The sequence below is a fragment of the Cyanistes caeruleus genome, chromosome 29, assembly GCF_971803275.1.
Source record: "Cyanistes caeruleus chromosome 29, bCyaCae1.hap1.1, whole genome shotgun sequence".
Classification (NCBI taxonomy): Eukaryota; Metazoa; Chordata; class Aves; order Passeriformes; family Paridae; genus Cyanistes; species Cyanistes caeruleus.
In genome coordinates this window covers 4,108,782-4,136,569 of record NC_141729.1, presented here as the reverse complement: position 1 = coordinate 4,136,569, position 27,788 = coordinate 4,108,782, and the positions used below count along the sequence as shown (strand labels likewise).

The following is a 27,788-nucleotide window of genomic DNA, read 5'->3' as shown; positions in this document are numbered from 1 at the left end:
GGATTTGGGGCTTTTTGGGGCAGAAACTGCTGCTTCAAGGCCACAAAGGTCGCCCTGGGAATTCTGGATGCTGGAGCTGGTTGTAAGAGCGTTTCCATTTCCAGCCCGGTGCGTGGGATGGGGATTCCCTTGGGACCCTGCTCCTGCCATCGGGAATCTTTTGGGGTCCTGGTTGGGATCCAGTGGGGATGGGGATTCCCTCGGGACCCTGCTCTGCCCCCAGGGATGGAGAATCCCGGTCCTGGATCCCGGGTGTCCTTCGGGAGCCAGACCCTGCTCCAGGGATGCTGCCGGAGCCTCCCTCGGGACACAGCGCGGCTCCCCGAGCCCCCCCAGCCCCCGCGAAGGGACCCCGGGATGTCCTTGGGGTTGGGGGGTGACCCCGGCTGTGGCTGGGGGTGTCCCCCGAGCTGCCACCCCCGGCCCCGCCCGCGCCCCTCCCCGCCCTGCCCCGCCCAGGGGCGGCCCTTGGGGGCAGCGGCTGCGAGCGGAGCGGCTCCGGCAGCGGGTGAGTGCGGGAGGGACGGGGCTGCCCCCTCCTCACCCCCTCCTCACCCCCATCCTCACCCCCTCCTCACCCCCATCCCCGTCCCCTGCCCCGGGAGCGGCCCCGGGGGCTGAGCCGCGCTCCCCCCGCAGCCGGGAGCTCCCCGCAAACCTCGCTCACCGCCGGTGGATCCGGCCCCGGGCTCACCTCGGCAGCCTCGGAGCGCTCTCAGCATCCCCTCCGCGCTGGGCTGGAGCAGCCGGAGCTCCCTCCCCGGCCACGGCACCGCCTGGCCCCGCCGGGCCCGGGGGGACCCGCCCGCCGCTGCCCCGGAGCCCCCCAGGAGCCCCCGGTGGGCACCGGCTCCTCCCGGGGGCTCCGGAGCGCGGCCGCTGGGACCCCCAGGGCACCCCCAGGGCACCCCCAGGGCACCCCAGAGCACCCCCAGGGCACCCCAGGGCACCCCCAGGCACCCCCAGGGCACCCCCAGGGCACCCCCAGGGCACCCCCAGGGCACCCCCAGAGCACCCCCAGGGCACCCCCGGGCACCCCCGGGCACCCCCGGGCACCCCTCGGCACCCCCAGGGCACCCCCGGGGCTCCGCCAGCGCTCAGCGCTGCCTCCTTCCCCTCTCCCCTTCCAGGACGGAGCCAGCGGGCCGGAGAGGAACAATAGCGGCGCTGGCGAACAATGGAGCGGCCGCGGCTCCCCGCGTAGCGATGCGGGCAGGACGCGGGGCAGGAACCCCGGGAGCAGCGCAGCATCCGCGGCTCGGGGTGAGCGCTCGGCCTCGGCTCCGGCCGCGCCCCCGGAGCCTTCTCCGGGCTCCTCCGCCCTCGGGGGATGCTCTGACCCCGACGGGGAGGGAGAGGAGCTGCAGGAGGGCGCATCCCCCGGGATATTCCCACAATCCCTCGGCTGCGCCACAGCCGCTGCTCCCGCCCCGCCGGGGGTGCCGGGGATGCTGCCGAGGCTGAAAACCCCCCCAGAATTCAGATTTCTTTGCGGGAGCGGGGGAAGATCATCGCTCTCCTGCTGAAAACGCGGCTTTGGGGGAGGATTTGCCGCTTTTTCCCGTATTTTGTGGTGCTGGAGCCGCGCGTTTCCCCGGAGCTGGGCTGGGAACGCTCCCGGCTCCCCCGGCTGGGGCTGCGGGGGTGCGGGGAGGGCTCCGGGGAGGGCGATTTTAGGGGAGGGGGGAAAAAGTGCGGGGTCCGTCAGGCCCGGGAGGACGCGGGGAGGCCCGGATGGGTCTGGAGAAGCGCTCAGAGAACTCAGACCGGGCAGGGCACGGCGGAAACGCGTCAGCTCCGAGGGGGAAACTGAGGCACGGGGGTGCCGGGAATGGGGACGGCCCCAAAGCGCCCCGGTTGAGCAGTGGAGCAACTCGAGCTTTGCAAGCGCTTTGCTCCGGGTCATTTCCAGCCTTTCCCGGGTCACTGCCAGCCTTTTTCGGGTGATTTTCTGCCTTTTTCGGGTCATTTTCAGGCTTTCCCGGGTCATTTTCTGCCTTTCCCAGGTGATTTTCAGCCTTTTTCCGAAGGTGGGTCATTTTCATCCTTTCCCGGGTCATTTCAATCTTTTCCCGGTTGATTTCCAGCCTTTCCCGGGTCACTTCCAGCCTTTCCCGGGTCATTTCCAGCCTTTCCCGGGTGATTTTCTGCCTTTCCCGGGTGATTTTCAGCCTTTCCCGGGTCATTTCCAGCCTTTCCCGGGTCACTTCCAGCCTTTCCCGGGTGATTTTCTGCCTTTCCCGGGTGATTTTCTGCCTTTCCCGAAGGTTGGACACTTCCCTCCTCCCCAGGGCTGGGGGAGCTCCGGGAGCCGCCTCTCCCCTCCAGCCCTGCGTCTCTGCAGACCCAAAAAAGGAAGAATTTGCCCCATTTCTCGGCGCTAGGAAGGGGATGTGATGACGGAGGCGAAGGTGGCAGAGCCGGGGCGTAAACAGGAAACGAGTCCTGAGCACCGGAGGATGAACCTGCATTTTGGGGGTCCCCATTCCAGCCCAAAATTGGATTTTTTGGTGGTTGGAGCTCATTCCTGAGTCCCCTCCGCAGGAATTGGGAGTTTGGCTCCTCTTGGCATCACCAGGATGCTCTGTGGTACCCAGGGCTCCACCCTGGCCTGCTCCAGGAAGGGATTTTTTGGTGCTCAATTTGGTGTTTTTTAACCATTTTCACACGTATTTTACATTTGAATCCTCCTGGGAAAAAAAATTATTTTTATTTTTATTTTTATTTTTATTTTTATTTTTATTTTTATTTTTATTTTTATTTTTATTTTTATTTTTATTTTTATTTTTATTTTTATTTTTTATTTTTATTTTATTTTTTAATTTATTTTTTTATTTTTATTTTATGGTTATTTATATTTTTCATCTCTTGCCAGGGGACACCCAAGAGCAGGACCCTCATTTGTGCCATTCCCAAACCCCACAACTGAAAACCCCCAAATTTGGGGTCCCACCAGAGCTGCTGCCCCAAAACCCCATGCATTTATCCCAAACCTGCAAAAATCCCCTCCTGGTACCATTTTTGATGGATAATTTGGATTATTCCTGGATTTTATCTGTGTTAGGATGGAGGGAGGGAGCAGAGCCGGCTGTTGATCCTGAATTTCACCAAATTTTGCCCGTTCTTGCCAAAAACACTCAGGAAACCCAAAGTTTTTTCGGCTCCTCCTCGATTTTTCGGTTCCTTCTGCTTTTTCTGGGCTGGGTTCGTTTCCTTCCCTTCCCCTCCTGCTCCAGCCTCATTTCAAACCCTCCCCAGAACATTTTCGCTGTTGCAAATCAAATTTTTTCGGGGATTTATCCCAAAAATTTATCCCAAATTGTGCTTTGGAACCCCAGGATCGTCGCCCTGCAGAGGCTTTGGGACCTTTATTCATCCTCTGACGGGTTTTGCTGCCTCAGCCTGGATTTTGGTGTGGAATTGGGTGTTTTTTTTCAGGAAAAGAGGTTTTTTTTTGCCCCGGAGGACTGGGAGGAAGCACATTGCGACGTGGGAGGAGGAAGACAACAGCAGCTGGCGGAACAAATGATTTTTTTCTCGCCTCGATTTCTCCTCTAGGAGAAGGAAAAGGGGGGGAAAGACCCTGAAAAATGAAATTTTGGTCAGGATTTCACACGAGGAAAGGCACAACCCCATAAAACCCATTTTTTTCATCATTTAAAACCCTCCCAGTTCCACATCCCGAGGCCTCTTCAGTTCCAAACTGAAGCTTTGAGCACCCCGAGGGGCTCAGCCCAAACTTGAATTCCAAAATCACATCTGAGCCTGTCCCCAGCTGGGATTTTGGGAACTTCCCATGACCCAAAAACCCAGCTGGGATCATCCAAAAATCTGAATCCCAGCATCTCCTCCTGCCGGGAAAATCATCCCCGGAGCCGGGAGTTTGGAGTTTTATTGGGGAAAAAAAGGATAAAATAATGGGAGGAAATGAACAATTCCCATTTTCCCCTCCCAGGTGCAGCTCTGGCGTCGCCGTGGATGCTCCAAATGCAAATTTAGCGTAAGGATATCTCCAGGGGATTAAATTTTCAGTGAGTTCCAGGCGCCTCTGCCTTTATCTGATCTCCCTCCTTCCCACCGCTCTCCCCGGAGGAGCCACACCCGCACCTTTGCCAGGGGGTTATTTGTATTTGTATTTTATTTTTATTTTTATTTTTATTTTTATTTTTATTTTTATTTTATTTTATTTTTTTAATTTTTATTTTATTTTTATTTTATTTTTATTTTTATTTATTTTTATTTTTATTTCATTTTTATTTTTATATTTATTTTTATTTTTATATTTATTTATTTTATTTTTATTTTTATTTTTATTTTTATATTTATTTTTATTTTTATTTTTATTTTTTTTTATTTTATTTTTATCTTCATTTTTTATTTTTATTTTTATTTTTCATTATAATTTTTTATATTTATATTTATATTTATATTTATATTTATATCTATATATATTTATATCTATATCTATATTTATATTTATATATTTATATCTATATATTTATATTTGCATTTATCTACATTTATATTTACATTTACATTTCTATTTTATTTATATTTATACATATATATTTACTGCTATTTATATTTTGAATTTTATTTTTACTGTTATTTTTATTTCTATTTTTACTGTATATATTATATTATATTATATTATATTATATTATATTATATTATATTATATTATATTATATTATATTATATTATATTATATTATATTATATTATATTATATTATATTATATTATATTATATTAATTTAATTTATATTATGTTAATTTACATTCATTTATATTAATTGATATTTTTAATTTTGTTTTTACTGCTATTTACATTTTAAATTTTACTGTTATTTCCATTGATATTTATTTCTATTTTTCCTGATATTTTCATTTTCCCGTTCTGCTGGGCTGGGCCGGCTCTCCCTGAAGCTCCCGAAGCTCCTGAGGTTCCCGAGGTTCTCCCAAAGCTCCTCCGAGGCTCCTGAGGTTCTCCCAAAGCTCCTCCGAGGCTCCTGAGGTTCTCCCAAAGCTCCTCCGAGGCTCCTGAGGTTCCCCCGAAGCTCCTGAGGTTCCCCTGGGGTTCCCGAGGTTCTCCTGAGGTTCCACTGAAGCTCCCGAGGTTCTCCCGAGGTTCTCCCGAGGTTCCCGAGGTTCCCCTGGGGTTCCCCTGAAGCTCCCGGGGTTCCCCTGAAGCTCCTGAGGTTCTCCCGAGGTTATCCCAAGGTTCTCCCGAGGTTCCCGAAGCTCCCGAGGTTCCCAAGGTTCCCCCAAGGCTCCCCCAAAGCTTCTGAGGTTCTCCCAAAGCTCCTCTGAGGCTCCTGAGGTTCTCCCGAGGTTCCCCCGAAGCTCCCGAGGTTCTCCCGAGGTTCTCCCGAGGTTCCCGAGGTTTTCCTGGGGTTCCCGAGGTTCCCCTGGGGTTCCCCTGAAGCTCCTGAGGTTCTCCCAAGGTTCTCCTGAGGTTCCCGAAGCTCCCGAGGTTCCCAAAGTTCCCCCAAGGTTCCCCCAAAGCTCCTGAGGTTCTCCCAAAGCTCCCCCGAGGCTCCCGAGGTTCTCCGGCGGTTCCCCCGAGGCTCTCCTGAAGCTCCCAGGGCTCTCCTGAGGTTCCAGAGGTTCCCTCGAGGTTCTCCTGGGGCTCTCCTGAGGCTCTCACAAAGCTCCTGAGGTTCCCAAGGTTCTAGAGGTTCTAGAGGTTCCGGAGGTTCTAGAGGTTCTAGAGGTTCTAGAGGTTCTAGAGGTTCTAGAGGTTCTAGAGGTTCCGGAGGTTCTAGAGGTTCTAGAGGTTCTAGAGGTTCCGGAGGTTCTAGAGGTTCTAGAGGTTCCGGAGGTTCTAGAGGTTCTAGAGGTTCCGGAGGTTCTAGAGGTTCTAGAGGTTCTAGAGGTTCCGGAGGTTCTAGAGGTTCTAGAGGTTCTGGAGGTTCCGGAGGTTCTAGAGGTTCCGGAGGTTCTAGAGGTTCTAGAGGTTCTCCAGAGGTTCTCCAGAGGTTCTCCTGAAGCTCCCAGGGCTCCCTGAGGTTCTCCCGAGGTTCCTGAGGTTCCCCCAAGGTTTCTGAGGTCCTCCCGAGGTTCCTGAGGTTGCTGAGGTTCTCCCGAGGTTCTCCTGAGGTTCTCCCGAGGTTCTCCTGAGGTTCTCCTGAGGTTCCCCCAAGGTTCTCCCGAGGTTCCCCCGAGGTTTCTGAGGTTCCCCCAAGGTTTCTGAGGTTCTCCTGAGGTTCCCCCAAGGTTTCTGAGGTTCTCCTGAGGTTCCCCCAAGGTTCTCCCAAGGTTCCCCCAAGGTTCTCCCGAGGTTCCCCCGAGGTTTCTGAGGTTCTCCTGAGGTTCCCCCAAGGTTGCTGAGGTTCTCCTGAGGTTCCCCCAAGGTTCTCCCGAGGTTCCCCCGAGGTTTCTGAGGTTCCCCCAAGGTTTCTGAGGTTCTCCTGAGGTTCCCCCAAGGTTCCCCCAAGGTTCCCCCGAGGTTTCTGAGGTTCCCCCAAGGTTGCTGAGGTTCTCCTGAGGTTCCCCCAAGGTTGCTGAGGTTCTCCCGAGGTTCCCCCAAGGTTCTCCCGAGGTTCCCCCAAGGTTCCCCAAGGTTCCCCCGAGGTTTCTGAGGTTCTCCTGAGGTTCCTGAGGTTCTCCCAAGGTTCCCCCGAGGTTCCCGAGGTCCCCCCGGGGCTGTCCCGTGCCCCTCCCGCAGCTCGGCTCCCATGCCCGGCCCGCGATGGAGCTCGGAGGGGACGCGGTGCCCTGCGGGAAGGACAAATTCATCTCCAGGTAAAAACCCAGGGAATGAGGCCCGGGACACACGGGGGGATGTTCCAGGGGATGTTCCAGGGGATGTTCCAGGGGATGTTCCAGGGGATGTTCCAGATGTGGAATGTGGGATATTCCAGGGGTTATTCCGGGGGATGTGGAATGTGGGATGTTCCAGGGGTTATTCCAGGGGATGTTCCAGATGTGGAATGTGGGATATTCCAGGGGATGTTCCAGGGGATATTCCAGGGGATATTCCAGGGGATGTGGAATGTGGGATGTTCCAGGGGATGTTCCAGGGGTTATTTCAGGGGGATGTTCCAGGGGATATTCCAGGGGATGTGGAATGTGGAATATTCCAGGGGGATGTTCTAGGGGATATTCCAGGGGTTATTCCAGGGGATATTCCAGATGTGGAATGTGGGATATTCCAGGGGATGTTCCAGGGGATGTTCCAGATGTGGAATGTGGAATATTCCAGGGGGGATGTTATATATAACAATATACCACAGTATATAACAATATATAACAATATAAAGCATTATAAACACAATACATAACATTATAAACACATTATATAACATCATAAATACATTGTATAACATTATAAATACACTATATAACATTATAAATACAGTATATAACATATCTATGACTATAAAACACAATATTTGAGATAAGTATATATAATATAAAAACTATATAAAATATATAATATACAATGTCTATGATATTGTATATAACATAGGATATACAATATATTATATATTATATAGAATATATATCTATAATATATATAATATATATTATACATATAACTATATATATAGTTATTTATTATAAATATAGAATTATATAATATAATATATATATTATACATATAATAACTATATATATAATTCTTTATTATAAATATAGAATTATATAATATATAACTATATTTATAAATAAAATATACACCACTATAAACACAACCTATAGCAATATAAATAAAATTTATAACCCATTATTTATGACCTAGAACACAAAATATTTCTCCGAGCTGGAAGGATGGGAGCAGCCCTGGGTTTTATCTCATTTTGGGGAGTTTTGGAAAGCAAAAGTTGTTCTGGGTGAAGAAAGGGAAATTTCCTTAACAAAAAAGTTTTTGGTGGGATTTTGAATTTTTCCTCTGAAAAATCCCATAAAAATTGGGCTTTGCTGAAAAAACCCTGATGAATAATCATTCTATTCTTTGGGAAAGAACTAAAACCATTCCGAAGTTTGAAGGGAGGTTTCAAAGGAGAAAAAGCAAATATTTGATATTTCCTCCTCTCCTAAATCCCAAATCCTCGTGGTTTGGGCTGGTTTTTATCAGCTGAGCATCCTGAACCTCATTCAGGTTTTAAAACTGATTTTTGTCTCGATTTTTGTCCTTGTTTTTATCTTTATTTTTTTTTTTTATCAGTGATTTATCAGCAGGGCTTTGTTGTGACCCCTCTCCTGTGATCCCTCGTGACTCCAGTGTGACCCCCAGAAAAATGATTTGATTTTCATCCTCGTGACCAGCTGAGCTCTGATGGGGCTTCTTTTGGAACATTTATGGGGAATGTGGTCACGGGGAGCTTCTCCCCCTAATTATGGGTGCAAAAAAACCTTCCAGAAAGGAGCTCCAGAGGAGGCAAAACACCCAAATAAAATAAATAAAATTAAATAAAGCAATTTTTTGGGTTCCTCAGCCAGGAAAACAATTCCTGCTTTCCCCCAGGGCAGCTCAGGGGTCACTGCAGCATCTCCCCCAAACCTCAAACCCCATCTCAGAACCTTTTTTTTCCCATTTTTATACCCTCAGGAATGAGCTGCTCCTGCACCTGAAGACCTACAACATCTACTACGAGGGGCAGAACCTGCAGCTGCGGCACCGGGAGGTGAGACCCCCACAATCCCCCATCCCCGCATTCCCTGATTGGGAATTCCAGTTGCGATCGGGATTCCCTGATTTCCTGCGGGATCTGATCCCTGTCTGCGCCGCAGGAGGAGGGGGAGCTGATCGTGGAGGGGCTGCTGAACATCTCCTGGGGGCTGCGCCGCCCCATCCGCCTGCAGATGCAGGACGACAACCAACGCATCCGCCCGCCGCCCTCCTCCTCCTCCTGGCACTCGGGCTGCAACCTGGGCGCCCACGGGTGAGTGAGGGGCGCAGGGAGCCCCAAAAAACGGCAGGAACCCCCAAAAACACAGCCAGCCCCAAAAACACAGCCAGCCCTGAAAAATGGCAGGAACCCCTAAAAACACAGCCAGCCCCAAAAACACAGCCAGCTCTGAAAAATGGCAGGAACCCCCAAAAACACAGCCAGCCCCAAAACCACAGCCAACCCTAAAAACACAGCCAGCCCCAAAAACAGCAGGAACCCCCTAAAAACACAGCCAGCCCCAAAAACATAGTCAGCCCCAAAAACAGCAGGAACCCCCAAAAATCACACCCAGTCCCAAAACCATTCAGCCCCCAAACCCACCCCCCGCTCCAGCCCGTCAGCCCAGGGACAGACAGGACACCAGGGACAGACAGGACACCAGGGACAGACAGGACAGCAGGGACAGACAGGACACCATGACCAGGACACCATGGCCAGGACATCAGGGACAGACAGGACACCATGGACAGACAGGACACCAGGGACAGACAGGACACCATGACCAGGACACCACGGCCAGGACACCATGGCCAGGACACCAGGACACCATGGACAGACAGGACACCATGGCCAGGACACCAGGACACCACGGCCAGGACACCATGACCACAACACCCACCACCCCGCTGTCCTCCCCAGGTCCGTGCTGAAGCCCAGCACGCTGCCGGACATCCCGCTGGCGGATGGAGACAGCGCTCCCGGCACGGAGAACCCCGGGAACGGCGCAGGTGAGCCGGGCTCGGATCCACAGCGCTCGGGAGCAGCCGCCCCGCGCCCCGGCTCAATTCGGGAATTGTCCTTAACTCCTGACTCAGTTTCCCATCCTGCTCCAGCTCAGCCAAAAGCTCCCAGAGCACCTTGAATTGTTTTATTTTTCCCAAAACTCAATGATCTCAAAGGTCTTGGAGACCTCAAGGATTCCCTGATTCCCGAGGGGATTTTCCTGGGCTGGAGGGGCGGCGGTGGGATGTGGTGGGGCTTGGAAAGGAAGCGGAGGACGGAGCAGAGATCCCGGTGGGATTGCAGGGAAAAGGAGGAGGAGGAGGAGGAGGATGTTGGAGCTTCCTCTTCCCGGAGGCTCCGCGTTTCGGGGAGAAGAACGGGAGTGGTGACCACGGTGACCTGCTGGCTTTGTCCCCAGGGTTTGTCCCCTCCCGGTTCCTCCTCAGCCCAAGGGGGAAGAACTCATCCACAGCTCCGTTAACCCTTTGAACTTTGCTCCTTCAGATGTTCTTGGGGTGTTTTTTTGAGGGATAAAGAAGGATGAGCTCACCCTTTCGAGAGGAGCTGAGCCCTGGAAAAATCTGGTCCTCAAACCCCCATCCCTGATCCTCCAAATTTTCCCCTTTTTCTTTCTGCTCTCCCCACTCTCAACGCTTTTCCCCCCTTAATTAAATCACCCCACCACAACTCCCCTCAGCTTTATGGCCTCAATCCTCTGCCAGCACATTAAAAAAAGGATTTTTATTAAATTTTCCAAAAAAAATCCAGTAAATTACAGCTCCTCGGGGTGCTCAGGCACCGTTTGTGCAGCTGGAGCAGCTCCTGCCGGAGATTTCTCCCTGCTCCAGACATGCTTTGAATTAAAACACCCCGAGCTGGAGCCTGAGAGCTTCATTAAAAATGGATGAAAAGCTGGTTTATAATAATCTGGATCCAGGCCAGTTTTCAGGCAGAGATCTGAGGCTCTGCCCTCGTTTTCCTGCTCTCATTAAGGGGAAGGAGAACAAAGTTAAATTATGGAAAAGAGAGGGAAGATGCTCGAGTTCCCGGGAGAAGGGGTTTGATCCAGATTTAGGTGGTTAATTGGGAATTAACGACCTTCCTCGGGAGCTGGGCGAGGATAAACCGGTTTAAAGTTGTCCTGGGAACTTTGTAGGGGTGAGAAGTTTGGGGTGAGGATTTCTGCATCCGAGTGAGAACTCCCAGTGGCTGCTCTGCAGCAGGAAAATTCTGGAATCTCCTGAGTGGGACCACAAGGATCTTTGACCCAACTCCCACCCTGTGCTGGGAGCGTTGCTCAAAACCTCCTGGAGCTCCAGAGGAGAACCCTGGGCGGTTCCTCCTTGTCCCAGTGTGTTCTCCAAAACCTCCTGGAGCTCCAGAGGAGAACCCTGGGCGGTTCCTCCTTGTCCCAGTGTGTTCTCCAAAACCTCCTGGAGCTCCAGAGGAGAACCTCGGGCAGTTCCTCCTTGTCCCAGTGTGTCCTCCAAGCGCTGCTGGAGCTCCAGAGGAGAAGCAGGGCTGGCTGTCCCCGCTGTCCCCAGGGTCCCACGGGTGTTTTGCAGCCCCCAGGCCGGCGGAGGAGGCTCCACAGCTGATGAGAACCCGCAGCGACGTCGGCGTCCGGCCCCGCGGCAGCGCCCGCACGCCCGGGGAGCAGCGGCGGCTGCGCCGGCACCGCTTCTCCATCAACGGCCACTTCTACAACCACAAGGTGAGGCCGGGATCCTGCTGGGATCGGCGGGGATCCGTGGGATCTTGCCGGGATCTGTGGGATCCTGCTGGGATCCACGGGAATCCAGTGGGATCCTGCCGGGATCCGCGGAAATCAGTGGGATCCTGCTGGGATCAGCGGGAATCTGTGGGATCTTGCCGGGATCCGTGGGATCCTGCTGGGATCTGTGGGATCCTGCCGGGATCCGCGGGGATCTGTGGGATCCTGCCGGGCTCTCAGCGCTGATCCTGCCCCCCAGACCTCGGTGTTCACTCCCGCCTACGGCTCCGTCACCAACGTGCGCATCAACAGCACCATGACCACGCCGCAGGTGCTCAAACTGCTCCTCAACAAGTTCAAGGTGAGGGCAGCGACCCCGCAGAGCTCCCGGGACGCTCTGAGTGCCGGCTCCGTGATGTGTTCAAAAATAATCTGCTTTATGGATCATTTATATAAAACCTGAATTCGGATTTTATATATATAGATATATATATATATTTATTTATTTAGATATTTATTTTTATTTACATAATTTATATTTATATTTATATTTATTTATATATTTATATATTTATTTTATATTTATTTATATTTATATTTATATTTATATTTATATTTATATTTATATTTATATTTATATTTATATTTATATTTATATTTATATTTATATTTCTTTATATTTTTTGTGTCTCCCCCAGATCGAGAACTCTGCAGAGGAGTTTGCTCTGTACATGGTGCACACGAGTGGAGGTGAGAGCCCAAATCACCCTGGGCTTGAGAGCCCCAAATTATCCCGGACATGAGAGCCCCAGATTCCTGGGTGTGAGTGCCCCACACCCCAAATTTTGAGTGCCCCAAACTCCAAACTTTGAATGTCCCAGACCCCAAATTCTGAGTGCCCCAAACCCCAAATTCTGAGTGCCCCAGACCCCAAATTTTGAGTGCCCCAAACCCCAAATTCTGAATGTCCCAGACCCCAAATTCTGAGTGCCCCAGACCCCAAATTCTGAGTTCCCCAAACCCCAAATTCTGAATGTCCCAGACCCCAAATTCTGAGTGTCCCAGACCCCAAATTCTGAATGCCCCAAACCCCAAATTTTGAATGCCCCAAACCCCAAATTCTGAGTGCCCCATCCCCAAATTCTGAGTTTCCCAGCCCCCCCTTTCCCGCGGCACTGACCCCGCGGCTCTGGCGTTGCAGAGAAGCAGAAGCTGCGCGGCAGCGATTTCCCCCTGCTCGCCCGCATCCTGCAGGGCCCCTGCGAGCAGGTGTCCAAGGTGTTCCTCATGGAGAAGGACCAGGTGGAAGAGGTCACCTACGACGTGAGTGTCACCCTCAGGCTGGGAAAAACCCCGGGGATCGCAGGATCACGGAGCGGTTCGGGTTGGAAAGGTCCTTGAACCTCACCCAGAGCCGAGGCAGGGACAGCTCCCGCTGTCCTGGGTGGCTCCAAGCCCCATCCAACCTGGCCTGGATCCAGGAGAGTTTTTTGGGAATTCCATCCCAGCCCCTCCCCGCCCTCACAGCGAAGGATTTATCCCAAATGAACTCGTTGGAGCTGCTCTGCTCCATGAAAATCCCCATCCTGCAGGAAATTCCTTGCTCCCAGCACTGTTGGGCCATCCCAAATCTGAGCACGGAGCAGCGATTTCAGCTTTCGGTGGAATTGTTTTTCCAGGCTCTCTTGTGCCATCTGCAGCTCCCCAGGCCCTGAAATCCTGACAATTTTGGGGTGAATTTGGGCTTAAGCAGCTCTGGGGACGCTCAGACAGAGCTGAATTAAAATAAATAAACCTTGGGAGGATCTTTTTTCCGATGATTATCCAGCTCTCGCTTGTTCGCAGCGGCTGATGGCCACAAACATCATTTTTTTAGGGTTTGCCGCAGGATTTTGGGATTTTTGGTTAAATTTAAGGAGAGGATGAGGGGGTGGGTCAACTCATCACCCTCTTCACCATTTCCTGCTGCTCCTCTCCCACCCAGGTCGCCCAGTACATCAAATTTGAGATGCCCATCCTCAGGAGCTTCATCCAGAAGCTGGAGGAGGAGGAGGATCGGGAGGTGATGAAGCTGAAGCACAAGTGCGTGGGGCTGGGGGGACGCCGGGAGGGAACGAAGTTCCTGCGGGGGCTGCTTGGGTCCCCCCCCAAAAAAATCCTCATTTGTGGGGTTTGGGTTATTTCTTGGAGTCTGAGGAGTTCCCTCTGTCGTGCTGTGCCTCCTGCAGGTATTCCATCCTGCGGCTGATGATCGAGCAGAGGCTGGAGGAGATTTCCGAGGGCCCCACGGCGATGTGAGCGTCCGTGGGATGCTCGGCACCGAATCCCAACCCCAAAATCTGCCGGGGATTCACCGAATTCCAACTCCAAAGTCTCCTGAATTCCCAACCCCAAAATCTCCTGAATCCCAACCCCAAAATCTCCCGAATCCCAACCCCAAAATCTGCCGGGGAATCACCGAATTCCAACCCCAAAGTCTCCTGAATTCCAACCCCAAAATCTCCTGGTGAATCACCAAATTCCAACCCCAAAATCTCCTGAATTCCCAACCCCAAAATCTCCTGAATCCCAACCCCAAAATCTCCCGAATCCCAACCCCAAAGGCTCCTGGTGAATCCTCAAATTCCCAACCCCAAAATCTGCCGGGGAATCATTGAATTCCAACCCCAAAATCTGAATTCCCAACCCCAAAATCTCCTGAATTCCAACCCCAAAATCTCCTGAATTCCAACCCCAAAATCTTCCAAATTCCCAACCCCAAAATCTCCTGGTGAATCACCAAATCCCAACCCCAAAATCTGCCGGGGAATCACCGAATTCCAACCCCAAAGTCTCCTGAATCCCAACCCCAAAATCTCCTGAATTCCAACCCCAAAATCTCCTGAATTCCCAACCCCAAAATCTCCTGAATTCCAACCCCAAAATCTCCTGAATTCCCAACCCCAAAATCTTCCAAATTCCCAACCCCAAAATCTCCTGAATTCCCAACCCCAAAATCTCCTGAATTCCAACCCCAAAATCTCCTGAATTCCCAACCCCAAAATCTTCCAAATTCCCAACCCCAAAATCTCCTGAATTCCAACCCCAAAATCTCCTGAATTCCCAACCCCAAAATCTTCCAAATCCCAACACCAAAATCTGCCAGGGAATCATTGAATTCCAACCCCAAAATCTCCCGAATCCCAACCCCAAAATCTGCCGGGGAATCACCGAATTCCCAACCCCAAAATCTCCTGAATTCCAACCCCAAAATCTCCTGGTGAATCACCGAATTCCAACCCCAAAATCTGCCGGGGAATCACCGAATTCCAACCCCAAAATCTCCTGAATTCCCAACCCCAAAATCTCCCGAATTCCAACCCCAAAGGCTCCTGGTGAATCCTCAAATTCCCAACCCCAAAATCTGCCGGGGAATCATTGAATTCCAACCCCAAAATCTGAATTCCCAACCCCAAAATCTCCTGAATTCCAACCCCAAAATCTCCTGAATTCCAACCCCAAAATCTCCTGAATCCCAACCCCAAAATCTCCTGAATTCCAACCCCAAAATCTCCTGAATTCCAACCCCAAAATCTCCTGGTGAATCACCAAATCCCAACCCCAAAATCTCCTGAATTCCAACCCCAAAATCTCCTGGTGAATCCTCAAATTCCCAACCCCAAAATCTCCTGAATCCCAACCCCAAAATCTCCCGAATCCCAACCCCAAAATCTCCTGAATTCCAACCCCAAAATCTCCCGGTGAATCACCAAATTCCAACCCCAAAATCTCCTGAATCCCAACCCCAAAATCTCCCGGTGAATCACCAAATTCCCAACCCCAAAATCCGCCGGTGAATCACCGAATCCCTCAGAATCCTTGGGAATTTTCCAGGAAAACCATGGCTGGCAGCAGCTCCAGCCCAAACCTCAAATCCCTGGAAAACACAGGGGGGGAAAAAAAACCCCAAAACAAACAAAAAAGAGGAAATCTGTGAGCAGCACAAAGGGGCTGAGCGAGGAATTCCAGAGCTGAGAATTTCTGGGAGCTCAGTTTGGAAATTCCAAGGGAATTCAGGGAGCTGCTGCTCAGCAAGAGAGCACAAAAAAATTCCTTTTTTTTTTTGGGTTTTTTAGGAGAAAAGCACATTCCTACCGCAATAACTCCCAGGTGCCGGGAGGATTCTGTAAATCCCAAGGTTTTTTTGGGGGTTTAACCCTTAAAAATCCCTTTTTTTTTTTTTTCCCTGTGCCTTCCCCAAATCTTCTCCCCCGCTGTAATTTGCACTAATATTTAGGGATTTTTAAAGAAAACCGCGATGTCAAACCTCTCTGGTAGCTGAAAATGCCAAATAACGCTCGTAGGGACGGCCGAGAGCCTCGAGCTGGGTGGGAAGAGGAGGAGGAGGAAGAAATAAAGAGAATTTTATTTTCCAAATCCATTTTCCAGCAAATTTTCCTGCTGGAAGCGGGAGCAGAGCGGCTCCATCACCACCAGCAGCTGGGAAAAAATCTCTTTCCTGCCAGTCTAAACCAGCAATATCCGTTTTTTACCTCGATGTGAACTAAATCTCTGACTTTTTCCCCCGTCCCTTTGAGATTTTTGCGATGTATGGAATTATTATTTTAATTTTTTTTTTATTTTTTAATGGTACCTTTTCTGTCTTTAACTCGTGTTTGGGAGAGCGAGAGGAGCTTTCTGGTGTGTTTGAGGGGTGGTTGTGGCGCTGCTGAGTGGATTAACGAGGAAATTAAATAAAATGAGTTGAAAAATGAGAAAAAAATGGGTAAAAAATGAGCAAAAAATGGGTAAAAAATGAGAAAAAAATGGGTAAAAAATGAGCAAAAAATGAGTATAAAATGAGTAAAAAATGAGTAAAAAATGAGAAAAAATGGGTAAAAAATGAGAAAAAAATGAGTATAAAATGAGTAAAAAATGAGTAAAAAACGGGTAAAAAATGAGTAAAAAATGAGAAAAACGAGTAAAAAACGGGTAAAAAATGAGTAAAAAAGGTGTAAAAAAATTAGAAAAAAGTGAGAAAAAATGAGTAAAAAATGTATAAAAAATGTGTAAAAAATGAGTAAAAAACGAGTAAAAAATGAGTAAAAAACGGGTAAAAAATGAGAAAAAAATGAGTAAAAAATGAGAAAAAACGAGTAAAAAAAGAGATGAAGGAAAGAGTAAAACCCACCTGAATCCCAGTGAAGCTCCACGAGGAGAAACGCTTCCCGATTTCCCGATTTTTTGGGGAATATTTGCCTGTTTTGGGGTTTATCCAGCCCTTAGGGATTGTTCTGGGCTCAGCTCCACGCCCCGTTATCCCTCCCAGGCAGGAGGGGCAGGACTGGGAGCTGATCCCAGCGGGAAAAGCTGGGATTGAGCTGGGGACAGATCCACGCTCGGGTAAGAGCAGCAACCTCACAATTCTGGGGGAAAAACAGAAAAAATCGGCTGCGGAGAGAGGAGAAAAATTAAATTAATTTGGCACAAAGCTCAGCCGGAGGTTGGGATGGGAAGGGGGAGCCCCATCCAGAGCTGGGGTTCACCCTGGAGGGTGATCCCTGAATTCGGGGAGGGGGAAAATCGGGATGGAAAATTCCTTTTTATGGGATTTTCCGGCTGGTTTTGGGGTGGAAGGGGGACACTGCTCTGAGCTCGCTTTAAAATGACCCCAAGAGCTGGAGGAGAGGGGCAGGAAAAGGAGGAAAATTAAATTAATGAAGGTGGATTTTAATTATTGAAGAGCTGGGTTTAGAGAGGGGCAGGAAAAGGAGAAAAAATTAAATTAATGAAGGTGGATTTTAATTATTGAAGAGCTGGGTTTGGAGAGGGGGATCAGGCAGGCCTGGAACCTTCCAGAGGGTCAGGAAAAGGAGGAAAATTAAATTAATGAAGACAAATTTTAATTTTTGGAGAGGAATCAGGCAGGCCTGGAACCTTCCAGAGAGAGGGGAAAAGGAAGAAAATTAAATTAATGAAGGTGGATTTTAATTTTTGAAGCTCTGGGTTTGGAAAGGGGTGGGAAAAGAAAGAAAATTAAACGAATAAAGGCAAATTTTGATTTTTGGAGAGGGATCAGGCAGGCCTGGCAGCTTCCAGCGGGGAGGGAATCGCTGACACGGCCGGGGCTCAGGGCCAGGGGGGCTCTGTTTTGTTAAATCCTTTTGTCCCCGGCTCTTTTGGGGATGATTTTGGCTCAGCAGCTCCAGCACAAAGAGTTTGTTTGCTCAGCCCCAGCACAATCCCATCCCCGGGCTGGCGGGGTTGAGGGAATTTGGGGAATTTTTGCCCACCCTCGCTGCTTGTTACCGGTGATCCCGGTTCCGGTGGTCCCGGTCCCGGTGTCCCGGTGGTCCCGGTGATCCCGGTCCCGGTCCCGGTGTCCCGGTGTCCCTGTGGTCCCGGTGGTCCCGGTGGTCCCGGTGGTCCCGGTGTCCCTGTGGTCCCGGTGTCCCGGTGTCCCGGTGTCCCGGTGGTCCCTGTGGTCCCGGTCCCGGTGTCCCGGTGGTCCCGGTGGTCCCGGTCCCGGTGGTCCCGGTGTCCCGGTCCCGGTGGTCCCGGTGTCCCGGTGTCCCGGTCCCGGTCCCGGTGTCCCTGTGGTCCCGGTGGTCCCGGTGGTCCCGGTGGTCCCGGTGTCCCTGTGGTCCCGGTGTCCCGGTGTCCCGGTGTCCCGGTGGTCCCTGTGGTCCCGGTCCCGGTGTCCCGGTGGTCCCGGTGGTCCCGGTCCCGGTGGTCCCGGTGTCCCGGTGTCCCGGTCCCGGTCCCGGTGTCCCTGTGGTCCCGGTGTCCCGGTGGTCCCGGTGGTCCCGGTGTCCCGGTGTCCCTGTGGTCCCGGTGTCCCGGTGGTCCCGGTGGTCCCGGTCCCTGTGGTCCCGGTCCCGGTGTCCCGGTGGTCCCGGTGTCCCGGTGTCCCGGTGGTCCCGGTGGTCCCGGTCCCGGTGGTCCCGGTGTCCCGGTGTCCCGGTCCCGGTCCCGGTGTCCCTGTGGTCCCGGTGTCCCGGTGGTCCCGGTGGTCCCGGTGTCCCGGTGTCCCTGTGGTCCCGGTGTCCCGGTGGTCCCGGTGGTCCCGGTCCCTGTGGTCCCGGTCCCGGTGTCCCGGTGGTCCCGGTGTCCCGGTGTCCCGGTCCCGGTCCCGGTGTCCCGGTGGTCCCTGTGGTCCCGGTGGTCCCGGTCCCGGTGTCCCGGTGTCCCGGTCCCGGTCCCGGTGTCCCGGCTCTCACGCCCCCGTTGCTCCGCAGGTCGGGCAGGATGCGGCCCCTGGAGCGCGCTCGCCGCTGGGCTCTGCTGCTGCTGCTGCTGCTCGCCCTCCTCAGCCACGCTGCCGGCGGTCGCCGCGGGGCCGGCGGGAGGAGCCCCGGGCCCGGGGGGCTCCGCGGGGGTTTCCGCTCCGTGTCCCGAGGAGGGGGCGCCCCGGGCCGCGGCTCCAAGGTGGCCGGAGCCATCGCGGCCGGAGCCGCCGCGGGCTACGGGATGGGGCTGCTGGGTCGCCCGCGGCCGTCCCGCCTGGGTCACGGCATCCCGGCGGCTCGGCAGCCTCCCCCTTCGGGGGGCTTCCACTCCGGGGGCTGGCCCGAGCTGGGGGGCAAGCGGGGACCCCCCAGCGGAGCCCCCGGGCTGCGGAGAGCGGGGGTCGGGCTGGCCCTGCTGCTGGCGTCGGGCTCCTGCCTCGTCAGCCACGGGCTGCAGCGCTGAGGGGGCGCAGCGAGACCCCCGGGGAGAACTGAACCTCCTGGGAGATTGGATGTGGATTGGGGAGGTGGGAGAGGAGCTCTGGGCCCGCAGCCGGAGCTGGGCAACCGGGCCGGGGCTCACCGGGAGCCCCCGGGCGGATCCTGCGAGCCCCGGCCAGGAACCGATGGATCCTGAGAGCCCCGGCCGGGAACCGATGGATCCTGAGAGCTCCAGCCGGGATCCTGCGAGCCCCAGCCGGGAACCGATGGATCCTGAGAGCCCCGGCCGGGATCCTGAGAGCCCCAGCCGGGAACCGATGGATCCTGAGAGCCCCAGCCGGGAACCGATGGATCCTGCGAGCTCCAGCCGGGAACCGATGGATCCTGAGAGCTCCAGCCGGGAACCGATGGATCCTGCGAGCCCCAGCCGGGAACCGATGGATCCTGAGAGCTCCAGCCGGGAACCGATGGATCCTGCGAGCCCCAGCCGGGATCCTGAGAGCCCCAGCCGGGATCCTGCGAGCCCCAGCCGGGATCCTGCGAGCCTCAGCCGGGAACCGATGGATCCTGAGAGCTCCAGCCGGGAACCGATGGATCCTGCGAGCCCCAGCCGGGATCCTGAGAGCCCCAGCCGGGATCCTGAGAGCCCCAGCCGGGATCCTGCGAGCCCCAGCCGGGATCCTGCGAGCCTCAGCCGGGAACCGATGGATCCTGCCAGCCTCAGCCGGGAACCGATGGATCCTGAGAGCTCCAGCCGGGAACCGATGGATCCTGCGAGCCCCAGCCGGGAACCGATGGATCCTGAGAGCTCCAGCCGGGAACCGATGGATCCTGAGAGCCCCAGCCGGGAACCGATGGATCCTGAGAGCCCCAGCCGGGATCCTGCGAGCCCCAGCCGGGATCCTGAGAGCCCCAGCCGGGAACCGATGGATCCTGAGAGCTCCGGCCGGGAACCGATGGATCCTGAGAGCTCCAGCCGGGAACCGATGGATCCTGAGAGCCCCAGCCGGGAACCGATGGATCCTGCGAGCCCCAGCCGGGATCCTGCCAGCCCCAGCCGGGAACCGATGGATCCTGAGAGCTCCAGCCGGGAACCGATGGATCCTGAGAGCCTCAGCCGGGAACCGATGGATCCTGCCAGCCTCAGCCGCTGCGGGAGCAGAGCCGGCCCTGTAAGGACCTGTGGAAAGCGGCACCGCCCGGCTCTGCCTTCCCGTGTCACGGCTGTGCCAAAAAACGCTCCTTTCCCCCCAGAAGAGCGCTGGGACTCGCGGGGAGCGGGGTGCGGGGCTTGGAAGCGGAGCCCTCCGCCTTGCAATAAAGTTTGGCCTTGAGGCATCCTCTGATTTTAACCAAATCCATCGCCTTTAGCACTGGGAGCCGCGCCGGGAGTGGGAATCTCCGGGGGAGGCGGCCTGGGGAGGGCAAACCCTGCTCGCTCCCATCCCTCTGCCTTTGAGCTGATCGTTCCCAACCCTTGAAACCCCAAACTCCAGCATTTCCTGCCCAAAACGCACCCAGCTCTGGGACTGAGCCGCGGGTTTGTCAGAGAGGAGACAAATCCGGCGTGGAGATGAAAAGGAGCGGTGGTTTTGGGAAGGAATTCCTCCCTGGGAGGGTGGGGAGGAGCTGGGATGGAATTCCCAGAGCCTGGATCCCCGGGAATGCCCCAAACCCCGATGGAATTCCCAGAGCCTGGATCCCCGGGAATGCCCCGAGCTGGGAATTCCCAGAGCCTGGATCCCCGGGAATGCCCCGAGCTGGGGATGGAATTCCCAGAGCCCGGATCCCCGGGAATGCCCCGGGCTGGGGATGGAATTCCCAGAGCCTGGATCCCCGGGAATGCCCCAAACCCCGATGGAATTCCCAGAGCCTGGATCCCCGGGAATGCCCCGAGCCCCGATGGAATTCCCAGAGCCTGGATCCCCGGGAATGCCCCAAACCCCGATGGAATTCCCAGAGCCTGGACGGGAGGTGGAGCTGTCGGACCGGGATGGAATTCCAGCTCTGCGCTCCTGCTTTGCATCCCAAACCTCTAAATCAGAATATTCCTCCTCCAAACCTCTAAATCAGAATATTCCTCCTCCAAACCGGGCAGCTGTGCGCCAAAATTCCGCTTTTTACGGCATTTTTTCCAGCCAGGAAAAAAAGGATTCAGCTGTTCTGCCTGGATGGGGGGTGTTTATGCAGGGAGAAGAGTCTAAAAAAACAACCTCAGATTTTATTGTATTTACACTTTGGGGTGAATTTAGTAAATCAGAAACTCTCCCCATCCTCACTCCAGGATTTGGAGTGTTTAGCTAATAATTAATTAATTTCTCTGCTTCAGCAGCTCACTGCAGGGGGCCCAGGGGAGATCTTTGATCCCTTAAAGGACACAGAAGTTCAGAGCGTGTCACCCTCCCCAGAGCCAGGAAAGTTCTGAGTTTTGGCTCCAAAAATCACCAAAAATCCCCGTTCTGGGTTAAAAAAAACCCCAGGATCCTGCGTGTGCAGGGAGGGGAAATGTCATTTTTTAATTTCCTCGGAGCGTTGTCAATGTGTTGGCGGTTGTTGGGAGGGAGGGAATTGAAGATGGGAGTTTTGGGGTTAAAAATGGGGAATTTATAATTCTGCTGCTGCTGCTGAGGCCAAGCCCTCCCCAGAGGAGTTCACGGTGCAAGTGCTGGGAGCCTCTTCCTGGAAATATCCATGAGTTCATCTCGGGAAAAATGGGAGATTCCTTTCTTCATTCTTTTCTTCCCTATTTTTGGAGGGAAAAAAATTTTCCCTATTTTTTTCTTTCCTTCTTTTGGGGCTGCTGGAGGAGGGCTCCTCTGGTCGTGAAATGCAAAATAATTAAGTGCCCAGGATCCCATAATTAAATGTCCAGGATCCCATAATTAAATGCCCAGGATCCCATAATTAAATGCCCAGGATCCCATGATTAAATTGCCCAGGATCCCATAATTAAATGCCCAGGATCCCATAATTAATTGCCCAGGATTCCATGATTAAATTGCCCAGGATCCCATAATTAAATTCCCCAGGATCCCATAATTAAATGCCCAGGATCCCATAATTTAATTCCCCAGGATCCCATAATTAAATTCCCCAGGATCCCATAATTAAATGCCCAGGATCCCATAATTAAGCAGGCCCAGGATTCCATAATTAAGTGCCCAGGATCCCACAATTAATTGCCCAGGATCCCATGATTAATCGCCCAGGATCCCGTAATTAAATTGCCCAGGATCCCATAATTAAGTGTCCAGGATCCCATAATTAAATTGCCCAGGATCCCATAATTAAGTGCCCAGGATCCCATAATTAAGTGCCCAGGATCCCACAATTAATTGCCCAGGATCCCATGATTAATTTGCCCAGGATCCCATAATTAAATTGCCCAGAATCACATAATTAAGCAGGCCCAGGATCCCACAATTAAGTTGCCCAGGATCCCATAGTTAAATTGCCCAGGATCCCGTAGTTAAATTTCCCAGGATCCCATAATTAAATTGCTCAGGATCCCATAATTAATTACCCAAGATCCCATAATTAAGCAGGGCTTGGGTCAGGCTTAACGCCACTGAAACAACAAATGTAAAAATTCCTTTATTAGACAGAAACCGAAATTAGACAGAAATTAGAAAACACTTCTTGGAATGCAGCAAAACCATCGTGGGGAGCAGGGGAGGGGAAAAAGCTTCAGGGGGATTTTGGGGTCCTGGAAGGGAACAAAAGCTCCCTCAGGCCGGGAAGGGACAGGGAGGGCGGAAAATGCGGAAAATTCGGAAAATGCGGAAAATGCGGAAAATGCGGAAAATGCGGAAAAATCGGGAAAATTCGGAAAAAGCCGCTTCTGTTTCGCGGCACGAAGGAGGCTCCCGGGCACCTTGGCTTGATCCTTTTTAATTTGTAGCACAGGTGGAACATTCCAGAAAAGGCTCAGCGCGGTAAATCCCGGGAGTTTTTTACAAAACATCCGCGTGTCGCAAAGCCCTGCTCTTCCCGTGGTTATCCTGCAAGCTTTCTTTTCTCTCCATTTTTTTATATATATATATATATTTTTATATAGTATATATAGAATTAATCTTCACTTAGATTACACCGATGCAAAAAAAAAAAGAGGAAAAAAAATCTCGTTTAGGACAGTGTTATTCAGTGCCTTGCAATAAAAATAAAAATAAAGATAAAAATAAAAGTAAAAATAAAAATAAAAATAAGAATAATAATAAAAATAAAAATAAAAATAAAAATAAAAAATAAAAAATAAAAATAAAAATAAAATAAAAAATTAAAAAATGAAAATGAAAATAAAAATAAAAATAAAAATAAAATAAAAATTAAAAAATGAAAATAAAAATAAAAATAAAAATAAAAAGAAAAAGAAAATAAAAATTAAAAAATAAAAATAAAAATAAAAATAAAAATAAAAATAAAAATAAAAATAAAAATAAAAATAAAAATAAAAATAAAAATAAAAATAAAAATACACGAGATATTGAATCGAGCTCAAGCGCAGCGCCACAGATGTTACAGCTACTCCCCAGCCCAGCATCGACACAAGAAGCAAGAATTTCACCCGTTGCTTCCACAGGGCAAAGGATTTACTCACAAATGTGATTTTTTTTTAAAGCATCTCCCTTCCCAGGCCGCTTTTTCCCGATGCTGTTTGCTGTACCAGCGTGGTTAGGCCGATTCCAGTCTCTTGCTATGAGCTTGACCCCCCCTGAGAATCCTTTTTGCTGCATTTTATCGTCCTTTACGTCCAGGTGTTGAAGTGTGAACGTGACTTGTCACCTGGAGCATCCAAAATAGCTTTTTTTGGGGTTTTAACACCGTTTTGGGGGTGTTTGGGGCATTCAGCAGTGCTTTAAAAAGCCTCTAAAGCGTGACCGGTGCTCGAGCCTCGCCGTGGTGTGGGGTGAAAAATGGATTAATTTTGGTGTGGTGCTGCAGGGCCTGCACGGGGAAGGGTTAATTTTTACAATTAAAAGGTTCTAATTGCAATAATTACAAGAAACTAATTGCAAGAAACCCCGTGGCCGCTCAGAAACCCCTGAGACCCCCCAGAGGTGCCCCAGGGGAAGGGGGTGCGGGATTGGGGTGAGACCAAACCCCGCCTGTTAACCAAGAGAACTCTTGGGGTGCCGAGGAGAGCTCCCCACTCGGGGTGACCCCGAGGAGGACGAGGAGGAGGAAGATGAGGTGAAGGCCGCTCTTTTGGGCTCCAGCGCCGTCCTGGGCACGCGTTTGGGGGGCAGAAAAGTGAAATTTTCATCCCATCTCCTAAACCGCGGAGGCGCCGGGGGGCTCCTCGCCATACAAACAACCGCAAGCGACAACGGGGTCACGACGGGTGACATCGGGGTCACGACGGGTGACATCGGGGAGCCGCGGGGAGCTCTAGTGCAGGGCGAAGAGGACGAGGAGCAGCAGGGCGGGCAGCGAGGCGTCGACCAGGCGAGGCCGGATGCCCGAGGCCAGGCGGTACTCCTGGTACTGCTGGATGCACATCTCGCGGATCACCTTGGTCACCACCCGCGTCTCCAGCTCTGCCTCCGTCTGGTTGGCGGCGGCGCCGGCCTCCGAGGCGTTCCTGCGGGCGGCGGGGCCGATGTTGTGCTCGGTGACGGTGATGTTGAAGCAGTCGGCCACGAAGACGTCCTGCGGCACCGGGCCGCGGTAGTCGCGGTAGTAGACCTGGTTGGGGTAGCGGGCGGCGTTCTCGTTCCACCAGCGGTACTCGTCGGGGCTGTCGAAGCGGTAGTGCATCCCCGACATCACCCGGCCCATGGCGTAGCCCCCCAAGCCCCCCACCACGGCGCCCGCCGCCGCCGCCCCCGCCACGTGCTTGAAGTTGGTCTTGGGCTTGGGCGCCTTCCAAGGCTTCTGGTGGTAGCTACCCCCGCTGGACGGGTTGTAGCCCTGGCCCCAGCCCGGGTAGCCGGGGTTGTGGGGGTAGCCGGGGTTGTGGGGGTAGCCGGGGTTGTGGGGGTAGCCGGGGTTGTGGGGGTAGCCCGGGTTGTGGGGGTAGCTGGGGTTTTGGGGGTAGCCGGGCTGGCGGGGGTAGCTGGGCTGGCGGTGGCTCCCCGTGCCCCAGCCGCCCCCGCTGGGTTTGCCTTTGCCCTTCTTGGAGGAGGCCAGGTGGGCGCAGACGCCGAGGAGCAGCAGCAGCAGCAGGCAGCGGGTGCCGAGGAGCCTGGCCATGGCTGTGGGGACAAGGACAGTGTCAGGGCACGGCTGAGACCCCCCCGGGATCCACCCCAAACACCTCTGGGCCCTCCAGAGCTGCGGAACGAACAGCCCTGGGCTAAATGTGTCGTTATCCTCACCCACAGTGCATCGATTTATACATAAATGTAAAATATTTCACATTTTATAGATATAGAATATATAGAGATTTAGAGGTAGGTATATAGATATATAGATATAGCTATATATAAAATATATAGAGATTTATAGGTATATAGATATATAGATATAGCTATATATAAAATATATAGAGATTTATAGTATATAGATATATAGATATAGCTATATATAAAATATCTAACTATATCTATATGCCTATCTATATACCTATTTATTTTATATATAGGTATATCTAGATACCATGGCCTGGGATTATCCATGGCCTGGGACCATCCATGGGATCATCCATGGCCTGGGACCATCTATGGGACCATCCATGGCTTTCGATCCATGGGATCATCCATGGCTTGGGATCATCCATGGCCTGGGATCATCCATGGCCTGGGATCATCCATGACCTGGGACCATCCATGGGACCATCCATGTCCTGGGACCATCCATGGCCTGGGATCATCCATGGCTTTGGATCCATGGGATCATCCATGGCCTGGGATCATCCATGGGACCATCCTTGGCCTGGGACCATCCATGGCCTGGGACCATCCATGGGATCATCCATGGCCTGGGACCATCCATGGCCTGGCACCATCCATGGGATCATCCATGGCCTGGGATCATCCATGACCTGGGACCATCCATGGCCTGGGATCATCCATGGCCTGGGACCATCCATGGCCTGGGACCATCCATGGCCTGGGATCATCCATGGCTTTTGATCCATGGGATCATCCATGGCCTGGGACCATCCATGGCCTGGGATCATCCATGACCTGGGATCATCCATGACCTGGGATCATCCATGGGATCATTCATGGCCTGGGATCATCCATGGGATCATCCATGGCCTGGGATCATCCATGGCCTGGGACCATCCATGGGATCATCCATGGCTTGGGACCATCCATGGGATCATCCACGCCCTGGGACCATCCACACCCTGGGACCATCCGTACCCTCAGCGTTCACTGCTCCCATTCCGATCACCTCCCACGGGCGGGGCCGGCAAGGCTGGAATCCCCTCCCAGCACAATCCACAGCCGAGCTGCAAATCCTTTGGAATGCCCTCTGGAAAACCCTTCCCAAGCTGTGAAACCCCTCTGGACACCGAGCTGCTGCTCCCCCGTGTTTGATGTGCCAAAAAAGCGTTTTCCATCCTTCCCGAGGCCGGGCTCTCCTCCAGAATCGCCCCTGGAGCGCTCTGGGTGTGCGAGGACATCCCTGGATTCTGCCCCGTGCCACAACAGAAACATCAAAATCCATTTGGGTCCTAAATTTGGGGTTTTTTTGCAGAGATTAAGGAGCAGCTCCCTGCAGAATCACCCCAGGAATAACCTGAGCACAGGCAGGAGATGCTGAACCCTCCTGAGCCGCTCTGAACAACCAAAAAAAAACCCTGCATAAACCAGAAATCCTTCTGTTGCCACCCGGACGTGGCTTTGTGGGCCTCAAAAAGCAGATTCGCCTCTTTGAGCTCCTAAATTATGCTTTTTCTCCCTTTTTCCCCCCAGAATAATCTGTTTTCGTGCCCAGAAAGGTTTGAATTTGAGCTCTGTGGTTTGGGTGGGATCGCCAGCAAGCCCCTGAATAAAATCGCGGGGGAGCTGCACCATCCTGGCGATGGAATTCCAGGCTTGGCACTGCCGGATCATGGAAAAATCTGGGCTCTGGAGCCTTCCTCACCCTCAGCACCCACCCGCTGGGGGCAGGGATGAGATCAGGGGGGTTAAAAATAGCCAAAAAGGCAGGGAAAAAACACCCGGCTCCTCGGGAGAACGAAAAAAAACGGAGGAGGAAAAGGCAGAAAATTCGGTTTGAAAATGAATTTTAAATTCTGGGTTGTTTTTTTTTTTCCCCCTCGTTGTTCCAAAATGGGAGAGAGAACCCTGGATAAGAGGGGTTCAAATCACATTTATTAAAGAAATCCCAGGGTTGGAGGTTGACTCAGAATTCTCGGAATATCACAGCGCTGAGCTGCTCCTCTAATTACCCTCCGAGCTCTGATAAACAGGGCACTAATTAGCCAGCGAGGAGCTTCTAAATTAATGAGTCGCTGATGGGGATCAGGAGCTGCTCCCTGAGAATCCGGGATTTTCTCCCAGAAATAAAAAAAATATTAATCCCAGATTATTTTTTTTTTTTTCCGAGGAGAAAAGCTGGGATCTCTGCTCGGAAATTCTCTTCATGGCCTGATCATGACATTAATATTAATATTAAATTATAGATGGAAAATCTTCACAGGGAAATTTTTTTTATATTTTTTTTTTTTTTCCTTGATTCTTTTTAACCTTCCTGGCCCAAATTCGCCCTCCCGGCGGGTGCTGGAAATGAGGAATTAATTGAGGGTTTTTTTTTTTTGTGCTGGAGGAACTCTGCGAAAAATGGAGGCTGCCAGGAGCCATCGCAAGCAGCAATTACGTGCTTGGCAAAGGAGGAGGTTTTTGGTTTTG

At 52.1% G+C, this 27,788-nt stretch overlaps 2 protein-coding genes across 17 annotated transcripts in view; one reads left to right on the top strand and one right to left on the bottom strand.

The window, feature by feature from the left end:
• Positions 1–445: 445 nt before the first annotated feature.
• Positions 446–16,097, top strand: RASSF2 (Ras association domain family member 2). 16 transcript variants are annotated; one of them, XM_086865543.1, is made up of 14 exons: positions 446–508; positions 1,131–1,263; positions 3,956–4,031; positions 4,928–4,984; positions 5,087–6,745; positions 8,556–8,631; positions 8,738–8,889; positions 9,538–9,626; positions 11,187–11,335; positions 11,595–11,696; positions 12,034–12,085; positions 12,537–12,658; positions 13,320–13,417; positions 13,564–16,097. In XM_086865543.1, the coding sequence occupies exons 5-14, from the start codon at positions 6,693–6,695 to the stop codon at positions 13,631–13,633; spliced, it is 963 nt and encodes a 320-aa protein (XP_086721669.1). In that variant the 5' UTR covers positions 446–508; positions 1,131–1,263; positions 3,956–4,031; positions 4,928–4,984; positions 5,087–6,692; the 3' UTR covers positions 13,634–16,097. The 16 variants fall into 16 exon arrangements, with proteins under 16 accessions (XP_086721669.1, XP_086721680.1, XP_086721668.1 ...); XM_086865554.1 differs by having other exon boundaries at positions 4,928–5,046; positions 6,123–6,745; XM_086865542.1 differs by having other exon boundaries at positions 4,928–5,046.
• A 7,458-nt stretch (positions 16,098–23,555) lies between these two features.
• The window catches only part of PRNP (prion protein (Kanno blood group)), a 4,763-nt gene continuing 530 nt past the window's right edge, over positions 23,556–27,788 (bottom strand). The window contains exon 2 of the mRNA XM_086865618.1: positions 23,556–25,178. Coding sequence (XP_086721744.1) covers positions 24,373–25,176 — 804 coding nt within the window. The 5' untranslated portion in view covers positions 25,177–25,178 and the 3' untranslated portion in view covers positions 23,556–24,372. The remainder of the gene's footprint in view (positions 25,179–27,788) is intronic.

What these genes read in the sequence shown, in the direction of transcription:
- RASSF2 (XM_086865543.1), top strand. Translation starts at nt 6,693, where the DNA reads ATGGAGCTCGGAGGGGACGCGGTGCCCTGCGGGAAGGACAAATTCATC. An exon ending in TGCAGCTGCGGCACCGGGAG is followed by an intron (nt 8,632 to 8,737) that starts GTGAGACCCCCA and finishes TCTGCGCCGCAG; the next exon opens with GAGGAGGGGGAGCTGATCGT. An exon ending in TGGAAGAGGTCACCTACGAC is followed by an intron (nt 12,659 to 13,319) that starts GTGAGTGTCACC and finishes TCTCCCACCCAG; the next exon opens with GTCGCCCAGTACATCAAATT.